A 15,762-nucleotide genomic window follows, 5' to 3' on the forward strand; every position below is an offset into this window, starting at 1 on the left:
GAGGAAAAACCTATCAACTCAGTAATACCTTGTTGTTCAGCTGTGTTGCTCCTTGTAGGGAGGCCCCAGTATAGCGAGAGCAAAATTCAAAGAGGCCTGGGAATACCGGGCTAAAAAAAAAAAAAAAATGGATGTACAATTCAAACAGAAGCAAACTCTACCTTCCAACTCCTGACACAGACATCCAGGGATAAAACCAGGATGATGTTTTCAGTGGCTAACAGAGCAAACAGGTTAAAGAATTCATCTGCAAACATCTGAACCCCACTCATTGTACACAATGTGCAGCAGGAAGCAGACCCAATGCAATCACAAAGCTGGATGGGTAGTTTGCCATGAAGCCACCTTGATCAGGAGATATACAACAGGCTCAGGAGATTGAAAAGTCTACATAATGAACTCTGCCCTATGCCACGTGTGTCTCAGGGGGATGATCACAAAGAGAAGACACAAAGCCCACATCTCGGGGAGAGAGCAGGACTTCACGCAGCATAAGAGCAAAAGATAACACAAAAGTTCCAGATGTCTGCTCTCACACCAATTCCCTTAGGGCTATAGACTGTTATTCTGAAGGTACTTCTTAGCCCCTTGGCCATAAGCAGCAAACTGTATCCATGGATACATGCTGTTCTTGCTCACAGTAGCATTAAATTGTGCCCCATCCTCATCACCCAATTTTACCCTAGCCAGTAGGATTTTTGGACAACAGGACCAAAGAACTGAAAGTGATCTCCTGGGTTATATAGTCCAGTCCCCGGCTACCACATGCAACATCATCATACAAGCTTACTCATAAGCTATGTATTAAAACCAGCTAGATTTCTTGCTTCCACTACTACAGATGGAACACTCTTCTAATGGCTAATTTCCAGTTTAAATTTATTCATTGCTAATTGATATACATTTCTCCTTAACCTAAAGGGCAATACTAGGACAAGTAGCTCTTCCCCCTCATTGGCATTTATTTCTCTCCTTTATTTACAGAAGGGTAAAAACAGACATCATCACATGAAGTGGATTAGCTATGCCAGGATGTGCCCTGGCACAGATAATCCATTTCAGTGATGAAACATGTTACCTGTTGTCCTGCAGCACCAATGGGTAGGACAAAGGACAACATGTATTCCCAAGGCTTAAGGGGCCCAGTCCTGTATACCCCAAGAATTCCTGTGCAGGATCAGGCCCTGAAAGTCCTGGGAGCACCTGCCCAGCTTTCCAAGACACTCCTCTGGGATCTCCAAGGTGCATTTCCATAAGTGAAGAAAGTCAGGGACTGGGGTTTCCCCTCTTACCAAGTCAGGTGTTCGGGATCTCCAGGATATCTCTGTAAATGGGGAAAGTTAAGGTTTCCCCTCCTACCTAGATATGCCCCTGGGATCTTCAGAATGTGTCTTGGTAAGGGAAACCTGGGCAAGTATGCCCAACATTTGAAGGGCTTGATCCTATATGGGTATTTCTGAGGTACACAGGACTAGGCCACACAAGCCCCTGGAGCACCAGCCTAGGGTGCCTGGAAAGTATAGGCAGCCCTGCACCATACAGTAAGCAGACACCAACTGCTAAATAGTGGCACCTACTGATGCTACCTTCATCACAGATATATTTGTGATATAACAAGGGACATGGACATCTGTTTGCTTGGCCTTGCTGCCACCATAAAAGTTTTTATGGCAGCATAAAAGCAACAAAAACTGATGTCTGTTTCCACCCTAAGACAGTCATATCCCCTCTCAGCTTTAATTCTGCTAAGCTAAACAAGCCAAGCCCATTTATCTCTTCCCATTGGATAGGCCTCCACTTCCCTGACCCATGTAGTAAGCTGTTCCCTGCATCTGTTCCACTTTAAATTCATGTTTGGTGAACACTGGTGACCAGAACCACATGCAGTAGTCCAGATGGGTTAGAAATGCATGAAAACAAAAGTACAGGAAGAACAATACATTTAGTGTATATTAAATCAGTGCACAGTTTGGCCTATGTCAGCAGCAGCTCCAAATCTACAGGGGGTCTATAACATAGCATATATACTCAAGAACTGACTTTGTTCAGTCTGTTCTGAAATCCAGACAGATATACACCATTCTAAGAAACCTCGTGGAATTTACAAGGTTTCTTAGTCCTAGTCCTTTTCTTCACTCTAGTCCTTCTCATTCACCTACGTGGCACAGAAATACTCACCAGTCATCACCTACATTGAAGGCATTGAGGCTCTTGGTGAATCCTTGCATGTTGTTGGGACTCACTCGCTGCAAGAAATCTATGTAATCCTCTGAGTGGAATCGACACATATCATGCTGGGATGCCTGGTATGGTTTAAAAACCTCCAAGAGAAGGACACACAAGAATCAGTATCTACTCAAAGCTCAACTGACTTTGGTTTATGGAATTCTCACCAACAAATTAACTCCAAATAGATAAACACCTCAAATTGATGTGTCAGTGTGAAACTGCTCCCCTTTGTGCTTGGTCTCACTATGTTCAGGCATGGATTCAAATGAATATTCTTGTAACATGAATTCTCCAAATCTGCACTTAAGATACATGTTTAACTAAGTTAACAATATTATGCATATATAATGGAAAGCTATAGCTACTCAAAATTACTAAAGTCTTAACTTTGCCTTGTAATCAAAATGTACACTTTCAAAACCATTAGAGATTGTAACAGGGGGAAGCCTGGAGCTGAGTCTCGAGTCGGCCTGCCCACCTGTCTCTATAGGGCAGTCCACCCAGTCTCGCCTGCCAGGACTTTGCTGTTCCCATAACTGGTGGAAAATGCAGGAGACTACCCATTACAGTCCCCGATGCCAGGGGGCACTATCCACCACTCTGAACTTTCCCTACATGGTGGCCCATGCCTCACAGATGGCATCATAAGTTCCTGCTATTCACCAAGCTTAGCCCTCACTGTCAGGCCTCCTTCACATGCACATTCACACTGCCCTCCTCTCACTAGGGCCTCTCACACTCCACCCCGCTCACAGGGTTTCTCTCACATTGACTTGTTCCACCCTGCTCCCCCTTGGATCAGCTCCCGTAGGCCTTGGGCCATTATCTGGATCATGCCTTGGGTGGCAGACGTACAGTCTCTTGGCCCCTCTCTCATGGCCCTCACCTGGGTAGTGGCCAGCCAAGTTCCCAACCCAAGTCAAGCTTTCCCTGCCCTTGATCCGGGCAACTCTACATAAACATACATAAACACACACTGAGCCCCTGCCCCACATACTGGGCTCCCAGCCTTCAGGTCCCCCTCACTAGGGCTCCTCTGGGGTCTTCCACCCCGTGGGGCTCAGGGGGTTGCAGCCATGCCTGGCACCCTCACTCTAGGGCCTTACACCCTGTGAGGCTCAGAAGGTTGCAGCCATGTTTTGCCCCTTCTCAGGGCCTCTGTGACCACAGGACTCATGAAGAGCCTGGGCGCTGCACCAAATCCCTCCACCACCCTGGGCCCTACCTCAGGACTCTCATGAGCCTGGGCTCCCCCTGTGCAGATCAAACCCACAAGGGATACTGGGGCTGGGGTTTTGAGGCACCCCTCTTTGCCTTTTACTGGGGAGGTAACTGGCCTGGCACTTCTGGGGAGCTACCCCACAGCTCCTGATAGGGTGGCCATCATAGAGGACAGTCTGGTTGTCTATACATAAAGGCACATTAGGCTGCTCTAATGCACAGTAACAAAAGCTAACACCTTTTTAGTGATGTTAAATGCACAGTAGACGAATTCTACCACACATTAGTGTATTAGCACTGTTTTTGCTGTTACACTTTAATGTGCAGTAGAATAGGCTACTGCGTATTAAAGTGCACATGTAGGCACGCCCAGAAGGTATCAGAAGACGTACTAGCCTCTTCACTCAGCACTGGTTAGGCTCCATTTAGAGCATTTAGAGGTTGTTAATTTCTCATCACAGAACTGAGGGACTTCAGCAACATTTCAGTTAGAGGGCTTGGCCCACATGGCAGGCAGGAAAAAAGCAGCAATGGCAGCACTGTTGTGGGGAGTGGCAATGACAGTTCTGGCACAGGCTAGGTTGGAAGCAGACTGTGCCTAGAGCTAATCTCTGTTAAAGCAGCCCTCATTGCAAAATGTTACCAACACCTGATATAGAGTTTTACGTGCAGTTTTCAGCTCCACGTTTTAAAAAGGACATGGCCAAGTTGAGAGAGGGTCCGAAGATAGGCAGGCAAAAAAAAAGGATAAATGGCTTGGAAAGAGTCACATGAAGAGCAACTGAAAGAACAGACATGTTCAGCTTGAAAAAAGGCTATTAAGATGCAACACAGCAAGATCACTGCACAGGAAAAGCCAGTTTCCCACATTTTTCTTCTTTAAAGGAAAATTAATTTTTAAAATCTGTTCATGACCCTTTCATATATTCTTGCAACCCACTTTTGGGTCACAACCCATGGGTTGAGAAACGCTGCTCTAGAGGTTCTAAACCTGCTGCTTTGTCTGCTCCAGCTTGTCCCTGTGTCAGCCTTCCTCACCTTCCCCCTGCTTTCTGGGCACCTCATCCAAGTCTCAGTTTTCCAAATAGGGCCTTCAGTCCTTAAATATCTAACTCTGGCTCCTCATTTCACTCTTCCCCTAAAGCTCTAAAGTTCCCTGTCCAGTCAGAACCAGTGTGCTGTCAGAAATGAACAGGTGTGCCACAAAATTTTGCCAAGGGAATGAGCTATAATAGGTACGAGGATGGGAATGCCTTAACAGCTGTGCCGCAGAACATTTTTATTAATGTAAGTGCCTTGGGCTGGAAAAGATTAGGAAATGCTGATCTAGTCCAACCCCAGCTCAAAGCCAGGACCATCTCCAACTAAATCATTCCAGCCACGGTTTTGTCAGCCAGGCCTTAAAAAACTTCCAAGGATGGAGAGAGTCTACCACCTCTCTAGGTAACTTGTTCCAGTGCTTCACTACCCTCCTAGTGAGAAAGATTTTCCTGCTATCCAACTTAAGCCTCCCTTGTCCCTCCCTCCTTCCTTTCCTCTCAATGGTGCCACTAACTCAGCCTTAGACATATTTTATGTTTGCTAGACTTGCCATCTTTTCATCCTTAACCTTAAGGTATTGCTATCCCAGATTGGTTAGTTAGTGGGCATTGTATGGTTTGCTGTCTGAATGTACTTCAGTCTGTATTTTTTCCCCTTGTTCCCCCAAGTGAGTCTCTTAAATCCTGGTGAATTTTCTGGTCTTCAGGAAACTTATTTTACTGCAGGTGGGTTTTGGCTTCTTTGACTAAACTGGTCCTATAGACTCTGATGGGAAACTGGAATCAGAGCTAGTGTTTTTGGCATTCCTCTAAGTGAAAAATTAATGTGATCATCTTGAGTCATCTATTTGCCCTAGTATAGCCCATCTCAAACCATCCACTATAATGGGAGGTACCTAAACTAAAATATTCACAGAAAACACTATCCCATATTGAGACAAATATTATGTTACAATATTTACTTGATTCCAAGATAACATTTTTACACCTCCTCCCTTTAACATGCAGTGGGGGTAGGGTGAGGTGGGGTGGCAGGGAAGCCACTCTGCTTGGAATAGAATACAAGGCAGCACAGGGGCAGGCAGCTGCTGTAGCCCCAAAACTGCGCTGGAGCCATATCTGATGCCTGCAGCCTCACTGCCTCTGCACCCCTTGCCTCTCCCCTTGGCAGCTGCCAGCCCCCACTGCCCCCCGCCCAACTTTTCCCCTACACAAGGCACTTGTCCCCACAGCCTTGGGTTCCCTCCTCTTCCCTTGTCATGGTCACCTTCTGCAGCCTTTGTCCCACACTGCCCACACACCACTCACCCCTTACCCTTGCTCCAACAACAGCAAGCTCCATCTGCACTAAAGCCTGGGGCATGGAACATGGCCTCAGTCCAGCCTAGCAGCTCCGCACTGCTGCTGGGGGGCCTAGGTGGCTGAGTTGGGACTGTGCCCCAGGCTGCATCTTAGATGCCTGTACCAAAGCAAAGGTAAGGGGAGGGCGGGAGGAAAACAGATCACAGGGGGCAAGCTACCTGCCCAAGCTGCCTCCCCCACCACTGCTTTCCCCGCTGCAAAAATAGGGACAAAATTAAGGCAATCTTCCAATTAGATTCTATACATGGAAAATTATAATAAATTCACAGTTTTTCAATGTATAAATTCTAATCATGGGGGAGTGTCTTAAATTCAAGGGCATTTTGGATTTGGGTAAATACAATAATCACAAACTGTTATGGGGCACTTTACTACCGTCACAATATGCCATCTAGCTTCACAAGTAAGTTCTTCGACATGACATACGGATTTAATATATTCACAGACAAATACTGTATGCCACTTAGGGAAAAGTCCAGAAGTACATAGATTTCAATATGCATCTTTTGGAGGTATTGGTTGTAACCATGTTAGTCTAAAGACATAGGCAGACAATATTATTTGGGTAAATGTGACATTTCATTAAACTAACTAAATAGTTGGAAAAATTGTTCTTTGCAAGCTTTTGGGTACAAAAGAGAAGGGTGTTTGTACTCAAAGCTTGCAAAGAACAATGTTTCCAACTATTTAGTTGGTTTAATGAAAGATATTAGATTTACCCAAAGAACTTATCTGCAAGATGAATCTCTGAAACTTGAGATATCTATTTATAGATAGCAACTCTCCAGCATAGAACGGTGCCTGTTGATTTTCATTTTAACCTTTTATAATACATTCATATAGTGATGGGAATAGCTTTTTGGGTGGACCTTAATAGCAAATTTCCAAATGTTCAAATTTCTGATTTTGAATTTAAAATGTAATTCAACTTCTTGTCCCTATGTTTCTGCTCTTTGTTTAAAAAACTGGCAGTTTTCTTTCAGGTTTTCTTTTAGAAAAGTGTGATATTTTCTCAGTCTTTGTTTGATAAATTGGGTTTGGGTGCTGCCTAGTGCTACATAATTTTTGCAATTTCATAGCATCACATTGTGCTTCAGCCATTTTTCTCATGTAACTACCAAGCCCTTGAAGTTTAAAAATCTGTAAAGTGATAGGTTGGCACATTTCTGCATCACCATACTTCCAGAAGTTAGACATCCAAAAGACAAGTGCTCCGTTTTGTCACTGTCTGGGCTTGTCTCCACAGTAAATTTAACTGCATAACTATACAATGATAATATACTCTTATAAGTACACTGGTATTATTCTATGCATGGATGCCCATATGAAGTTACACCAATTTTAATTTGTTGATACATTTTACTATAGCACCCTGGGGTTTTACTGTTTTTTATAAAAATCACAGAAAAGTACAGCTGGAACGGACCTAAACAGGTCATCTAATCCAGGATATGGCACAAGTGGTACAGGCTGGCTGTGTGTGGCAAGTGCAGATGGTGGGGGCAGGCAACACATCAGCAGATAAGGCAGGGAGTAGAAAGCAGAGCAGCAGATCCGACAGGGGGAAGAAAACAGAGTGGTACTTGGGGAGAATGTGGGACTTATTGTATTTACCCAACTCCAAGATGACTGTTGCAAGTTTTACACGTATAGAACCTACTTATTAGAGGGTCATTCTAAATTTGTCTGTTCCCCTCCCCAATGCTGCAGTGAGGAAAGCAGCAACAAGGGGGCAGGTGGCCTGGACTCAAAGACTTTGCCTTGGACTCAAATACTCTAATTTGTGACATGCTTGCCAAAATGGTTGGTCCTCCACTAATCTAGTCCAACCCCTTTCTCAAGGCAGGATAGGATCACCCCTATCCAAACCACTTCATATAAGTGCATATCTAACCTATTCCTAAGATATGCAAGCAACTCTGTTGTAAAACTACAAGGCCTGTTGCTCAAAAACAGCAGAAACATCGTAATCTATCACAAGTTAAGCAGTAACACATTCCAGAGATCAATCAGAAACCTCTGGATTTTTTTAGTCCCAGCACCAGTATTTGCATATGCCAGTCAAAATCCTCAACCTTGGCTGAAGCCAGCAGTCAGTGGTTCTGAGGAAGGAAAAAAAAAAACCTCCCTGACACCTGTAGCAACACGAGAGGAAAAATACCTTTCTAGCCCCATCTGGAACCAGCAGAGCTCAGAAGCATGGTAAAAAAACAACAAAAACAAGCAAACAAAAAGCATTCTCCACTCTGTTCTGTAACCCCAGGACAGCATCATCTCCCTCTGCCCCCTTTCCCCACAAACTTGAGAGCTAAAACACCCCTTTCTGTCATCCTAGTCCCTCCATAAACTTATCCCAGCTACTTCAATTTTCATCTGTTACTAAGCTGGTTGTGGAGCTCTGCTCTAGTCAGCTGCTGAACACTGCAGCCCAGAGCAGACAGAGAGGAAAAAGTTTTTATCTTGATCTCCCAGCAGTCTACATGGGGAGGCTTCCTGGGCTTCCAGCTTTTACTCTTTAAAGCACCCTCCAGGCACTGCTACTGCTAGGGCAGGGTTGTCCAGCTGGTGGCCTGCAAAAGGTTGATTTGTGGCCCCTGGGCTCCTCCCCGCTGTCACTCCCCCACCCCAGCACTCTGGCTGCAGCAGCAGCTGCCGCCAGGATTTCCAGGCTCTCCCTCCCTCCCTCTGTCTTTCCCTTCCTGTCCCTGCTCCAGGGTAGCACAGTGCAGGCTATAGTGCAATGGGAGATCCTATGGCCACAGCTGAGGTAGAGGGATGGGGAACACCTGCATGCATGGTGCAGTGGTTATGAGGCAGGATTCCCTGTGCAGCATGAGGCCTGGAAAGGCCATGGCTTGCACTGGTGTGGCCCACATGGCATGCTGCTTAGAATGCCTCAGCTGTTTATAAATAGTTTTTTCCTGGTATCCAATCAAAACCTGGAAACCTAAGCCATGGCTATGCATCCCATTCCATGTAATGATGGAGAAAATATGTTCTCCATTTTTCATGGCAGCTGAAGGAACTGGCCAGTGTCATAGCAGAGCCACTGGCACAGCTATTTGAACACTCTTGGTGCTCCAGTCAGGTCCCAAAGGACTGGAAAAGGGCCAGCATGGTCCCTATTTTCAAGAAGGGGAGGAAGTTGGATCTGAGTAACTATAAACAAATTAGTCTCACCTCTATCCTCAGGAAAACCTTTGAAAAAATTATTAAGGATCACATTTGTGCAAGTCCAGTGGGGAAAGCAATGCTAAAGAGCAACCAGCACGGATTCATAGCAGGTAGATCCTACCTGACTAACCTTGTTTTTTTGTATGACCGGGTCACAAAATGCTTAGATGCAGGAATCAAGATAGAGCTTGTGCACACATGACATCTATCTGACACAAGAAGTCTACAGGCCAACAAGACAAAGCGCTGCTCAACCTGGTACTAGCAACCGGGGACAACCTGATCAGTGACCTAACGATCGAAGGGAAGCTGGGTGACAGCAACCATGAGCTGATCACCTTCACCATCTGCTGTAAAGCTGGCAAGACATAAGTCCTTGACTTCAAGAAAGCTGACTTTGACAAGCTCAGGAGGCTTGTCAGTGAGGCCCTAAGGGAACATGACCCAAAGGGGAGGGGAGTTCAGGAAGACTAGTTGCTCCTCAAGGGAGCAATCCATGATGCACAAGCTAATGCTATTCCATCTCAGAGGAGAAGCAGCAAAAGGGCACAGCAGCCCCCTTGGCTCTCCAGAGACCTAGCGGACCTCCTGCTGCTAAAAAGAAAGACCTACACAGGATGAAAGGCGGGATCCACCTCCAAGGAGGAATATTCCACACTGATCTGGACCTGCAGGGAGCAAACCAGGAAAGCCAAGGCTACAGATGAATTCCAACTAGCTACAAGTATTAAGGATAATAAAAAGTCCTTTTTTAGATATGTGGGGAGCCGGAGGAAAAGCAAGGGCAACATTGGACCCCTGCTAAACCAGATGGGACAACTGACGCCCAGGAAAAAGCCAACTTATTAAATGGGTACTTTGCATTGGTCTTTCATCAATCCCATGGGACGCCCCTGCCCATTACGGGAAAGGGAGGGCTGGGTGAGGGAGATTCCTTGCCCTCCATCAATGCCGACCTCGTGAAGGAACACCTTGAGAGGCTGGACACCAAATCAGCCCGCCTTGACAATCTACACCCCTAGGTACTCAAGGAGCTGGCTAGCATCATAGCCCAGCCCCTGGCACGGATCTTTGAGAACTCCTGGTGCTCTGGTGAAATGCCCAAAGGCGGGAAGACGGCCAATGTGGTGCCTATCTTCAAGAAAGGGAGGAAAGAGGATCCAGCAAACTACAGGCCCATCAGCCTGACCTCTATCCCGGGAAAGGTCTTAGAAAAAATTATCAAAGAGGCCATTCTTAATGGACTGGCCGATGGCAACATCCTGAGCGATAGCCAGCATGGGTTTGTTGCGGCTAGGTCTTGCTCAACCAGTCTTATTTCTTTTTACAACAAGGTGACCTATCACCTGGACAAGGAAGAAGAGATTGACGTTGTATATCTTGACTTCAAAAAAGCCTTTGATTTGGTATTCCATTATCACCTCTTGGCAAAACTGGCCAACTGTGGCCTTGGCGTCACCACAATCCACTGGCTGGGGAATTGGCTCCATGGTTGGACCCAGAGGGTGGTGGTTGACAGAAGTCAATCGTCATGGTGCCCTGTGACCGGTGGGGTCCCTCAAGGCTCTGTCCTTGGGCCTATGTACTGAGCCTTGATAAGGCCACAGCTGGAGTACTGCGTCCAGTTTTGGGCTCCACAATTCAAAAAGGATATGGAGAAGCTTGAGAGAGTCCAGAGGAGAGCCACGCACATGATCAGAGGTCAGGAAAACGGACCTTATGACAAGAGGCTGAGAGCCATGGGACTTTTCAGCTTGGGCAAGCACGGGCTCAGGGGCGACCTGATGGCCATCTATAAGTTTATAAGGGGTGCTCACCAGGACCTGGGGAACATTTGTTCACCAGAGCGCCCTAAGGGATGACAAGGTTGAACAGTTATAAACTCCTGCAAAACCGATTCAGGCTGGACATAAAGAAGAACTTCTTTACTGTCCAACCCCCCAAGGTCTGGAATGACCTGCCGCCAGAAGTGGTTCAAGCACCTACTTTGAATGCCTTCAAGAGAAACCTGGATGTTTTTCTTGTTGGGATCCTATGATCCCTGCTGACTTCCTGCCCCTGGGGCAAGGGGCTGGACTCAATGATCTTCCAAGGTCCCTTCCAGCCCTAATGTCTATGAAATCTATGTCATCTACTTGGATTTTAAGAAGACCTTTGATACAGTATCTCATCCTATACTCATAAATAACTGAACGACTGCAACATAGATGATTACATGGTCAGGTGGGTAGCAAATTGGCTTAGTGGTTGCAACCAGAGTGGTGGTGGACAGGTCGGTATCAACCTGGAAAGATGTGAGCAGTGGAGTCCCGCAAAGCTCAGTCCTTGGACCAGCACTATTCAATGTCTTCACTGGTGACTTGGATGATGGCATGGAAAGCACTCTGTCCAAATTTGCAGACGATACCAAATTATGGGATAAAGTTAACACACCAGAGGGTAGGGAACGAATCCAGACAGATCTGGACAGGTTGGAAAAATGGGTGGAACAGAATAGGATGCGGTTCAATAAGGACAAATGCAAAATGTTGCACCTAGGAAGAAGGAATCAGCAGCATGCTTACAGGGTGGCAGAGGACCATCTCAGCAGCACAGCAGCAGAAAAGGATCTTGGAATCCTTCAGCTTGGGCAAGCACGGGCTCAGGGGCGACCTATGGCTGTTGACTCCAAGATGAACGTGAGTCGTCAATGTGACAAAGTGATCAGTAAAGCTAACCGCACCTTATCATGCATTAGCAGGTGCATGACAAACAGGTCCAAGGAGGCGATGCTTCCCCTTTATGCTGCATGGGTCATGCCATAGTGGAGTACTGCGTGCAGCTTGGGGCGCCACACTTCAAAAGGGATGTGGACAACCTTGAGAGGGTTCAGAGGAGGGCCACTTGTATGATTAGGGGCCTGCAGGCAAAACCCTACGAGGAAAGATTGAGGACCCTGGATCTCTTCAGTCTCCACAAGAGAAGGCTGAGAGGCTATCTTGTGGGCACCTCCAATTCATTTTGGGAGGGGAAACGGTGGGGACACAGCAAGGAATAGGAGATGCTGTTTACCAGGGCACCCCCTTGGAGTAACTAGAAATGATGGCCACATACTGACAGAGAACAGATTTAGGTTAGACATCAGAAAGAACTTCTTAACAGTAAGGGTTGCCAAAATACGGAATGGGCTCCTCTACTTTGGGGGTCTTTAAAAGGAGGCTAGACATACACCTGGCTGGGATCATCTGCCCCCAGCACTCTTTCCTGCCCAGGGCAGGGGTCAGACTCAATGATCTACTAAGGTCCCTACCAACCCAAACATCTATGAATCTATGCAGACAGGACTCCAAAAGTGACCCTTCCAGAGCTATCTTAGTAACATTTTCCAAATACCAGGAAGACATTTTAAGAGAGCCAGAAAACTGAGGGAAATAAATTATGAAGGGAAAAAATATTATGACTTTTCTAGACTTGAATGCAGGAACACTTAGAGAGGAGATACTGAAATCTTCCCAAAGAGAACTTAACTAAACTGGGTTTAAAAGCTTCCATTTGCTATCCTATAAAGCTGACTTTCATACTTGAAGGAAGACTCAGATTTTTCAGCGATTAAAAAAACCAAAAGTAACTTGCAAGAAAATGTCCAGAACTTCAATCCCCACAAGAAAAAAATGAGGTTGAAATAGACGCGGCTGCTAAAAGGAAACCTGAAGAAATGGTTGTGGAGTGATATATTTATAACTAATGTGTGTAGCTAAAATCCTGTTGTTAAAAATTAACCAGACCCAACTAGTAAAGCTGGGAGGAAACGGGGAGTGGAGGGAAATGAAGGTAGCTATGTTTACTTGATAAAACACTCTGGTCACCCTACTCCAACTGTTAAGTTGTTTGGGGGAAGAAATATTAGCTTTAAATGTAGCAAATCAACATTAAAAAAACCATAGGGAGATGGTGGGATTCACTGCACTTCACCATGAGTTGGAGCAAGGTGCGTGTGTGTGTATGTGGGGGGGGGTTAATCACTCACAAATATATGACAACACCACCTTTGACTTTGAATTTAGGTACAAACAGTTTTGTTTGGTTTGATGCATGTAGAATTTATGCACTTTTTTTCTAAAACAGTTATGGTTAATTTTGACACAAACAAAGTTTCAAAAATTAAAACAAAACAAAAATAACTTACAAGACAAGATCCAACTTATTCTACTCTGCTACTAAAAGCTGCCCTGAGTCTTTGTTGGGAAGGGTGGCATAAAAACCAAACAACTAAATTACATAAAATAACTACATGCACAAAAACAGAGTGGCGATTTTTGCCTAGACTTCAGTGCTGCAGAGAAGGACATTGGAATTACAGCGGACCATAAGCTAAATGAGTCAACAGTGTGTCCTTGTAGCAAAAAGTCAATATTACCAGATGCAATATCTGTAAAATCAAGGGAAGTGATTCTGCCATCTATTTGGCACTGGTGAGGCAATACCTGGAGTAATATGTCCAGATTTGGGCTTCACACTTTAAGAAATTAGTGAGCAGATTAGAAAGAGTCCAGTGGAGACTGACAAAAGTGGATTAGAGGCCTGGGTAACATGACTTATGAGCAGGGATCTGGGTTTGCCATTTCCCATGGAAAAACAGAGAAACCTATGGATTCCCCACTTTTGCAAAGAGTTGTGCAGGTGGGCAGAGCTCCAGCCTGCAAAAAATGATTGCAAAAGGGGCAGGAAACCCCCACCCCTGCCCGGAGGAGGAGGGGGGAAGGGCAGGGCCTGAGGCTGTTAGTACCAAGGCTTGGCTCAGACTTGCTTTCCTTCTGGAGCTGGGGCTTGCAGGGGGCTTGGGAGTGGGGGGGAAGGGGGAAGCTGGCTGAAGGCTGAGGGAGTGGGGAGGTGTTGGTGAAAGACAGAGTGCCTGCTCAGAAGGCTGCATGCAGACTGCGAGCGGCACTATCGGCCCGACCAGGCTCAGTGCCTCCATGTGCGGCTTCCCATTAAGGGCCAATAGTGCCACACTGCACCAGTTCCACGTGCCACCAGCTGGGCAGGTGCTCCTGTGAGGAGCTGGCTGGGGGCTCAGGGAGTGGGGAGGCGTTGGGAGAAGACGTGAAGTGGCTGCCTGACAGCATGTGGAACCAGAATGGTGCTATTGGCCCTTAAGGGAAGCTGCACATGGAGGAACCGAGCCCAGTTGAGCTGACAGCACCACTCGCAGTCTATGTGCAGCCAGTCAGGCACTCCATGTCTTTCACTCTTGGGGGCAGGAGGGACTCATAACCCTCAGATCTGCGTGTGGGGCAGGCTGCGAGCTTGAGCTCCTGCCCTGCTTCCCTCCCGTGAAGACTCTGCAGCCTGAACCTGGCACAGCTGGGAACAGCGGAGCTGCACAGGGGCTCCCCGGCTGCCCTAGCAACGCACCTCCTGTGCCTGCCGCTGCTTTGAGGGGTGCAGGTCCACACCACTTCCCTAACCTCCTGTTTGAAATCACAGTGTGCTGCTGCTACTTGTCCCTGGGGAAACAAATGTCTGTGCTCATCTCGATACAACCTTAATTTGCACTCTGAGGCAGAGGATTAATATCCTTTCCCATACACATATTTTCCCCTACTGAAAATCTTAGTACTGTAATTCTAAATGTTTGTATTATGCACCTAAGTATCCACCCTTTCTGAAATCCATCTGTGTTCTTAGACTTATTATCTTGAGTTTCATACATCCCACTGTCACTATTTTAACTTTGCCTCCCTTTTTTTCAGAACAAACACTACCAGTACTAGTACACAAGAACCAGACACTCCTCTGTTAACCTTTATGGTGTTGAAAAATTACTCTCTGCTGTTACTTTGTTTTCTATCCTTTACCAATTTCTAATCTACAAACTATTACTTCTTGCTTCACGATTTAGTTTCTTTTAACCACCTACCAAAAGGTATTTTGGACTTTCAAATCCGCTGTCCCCCACATCAAGTAATACCATCTGGTCTTTCTTTAGTTGCTATTGTATTACAAAGCTCACAGAATTTATACATATTATTTCAGATAAGTTATAACCAGAACTAAACACAATATTTCAAAATGTAGGTACCGTTGATTTTTAACAGTATTATAACAACATTTCCATGTAATAGTATGTCTGAATAGATACAAAGATTTAGTTTGCACCCCCCACCCCACCCCTTTTTCTATTTAATTACTGTTGCATGCTGAGCAGTTCCTTGTCCACAAGGATGGCCAACTATAGTTTGGCTACATCCATACTAGGAAACAACTCTCATTTTGCTACACTCGCACCACAGTTTCATTTGTAACATCTCCCATCTCACTGTACTTCAGTTTCATGTATAAACACCACAGACAGTGGAAGTATTAATGTAGAACCAGATGCATGTAGCCAGTAGTATTTTCACTGACACAACTGCTAGGAGTTTGGGCAGATAAAACTGCCAAAGGCCATTTGGAATCTTTTCTACAAGAGCATCACCAATGGAGGAAATTGCTGGAAAAACCATCACTCAAGCAAGGCCTTAACATAGCAATGCATCTTTCAAAGCATCTCTGATACACAACTATGATAGAACATTGATTTCATAGTTTCATAGTTCCTAGGGTCAGAAGGGATCTGAGTAGATCATCTAGTCCGACCCCCTGCCATGGCAGGAAAGAGTACTGGGGTCAAATGACCCCAGCAAGTTGTTCATCTAACCTCCTCTTAAACACCCCCAGGGTAGGAGCCTGCACCACTTCTCTTGGAAGTTGGTTC

At 45.8% G+C, this 15,762-nt stretch overlaps 1 protein-coding gene across 1 annotated transcript in view; it reads right to left on the minus strand.

Moving 5' to 3' along the window:
* HDAC3 (histone deacetylase 3) overlaps window positions 1–15,762 on the minus strand; it is a 33,729-nt gene that overhangs the window by 16,096 nt on the left and 1,871 nt on the right. Inside the window, exons 3-4 of the mRNA XM_019534811.1 lie at window positions 2,179–2,321; window positions 29–110 (exon numbers count right to left, since the gene is read on the minus strand). Of these exons, the coding sequence (XP_019390356.1) occupies window positions 29–110; window positions 2,179–2,321 (225 nt within the window). The remainder of the gene's footprint in view (window positions 1–28; window positions 111–2,178; window positions 2,322–15,762) is intronic.

Source organism: Crocodylus porosus, unplaced genomic scaffold (genome assembly GCF_001723895.1).
Source record: "Crocodylus porosus isolate Cpor-Errol unplaced genomic scaffold, CroPor_comp1, whole genome shotgun sequence".
Classification (NCBI taxonomy): Eukaryota; Metazoa; Chordata; order Crocodylia; family Crocodylidae; genus Crocodylus; species Crocodylus porosus.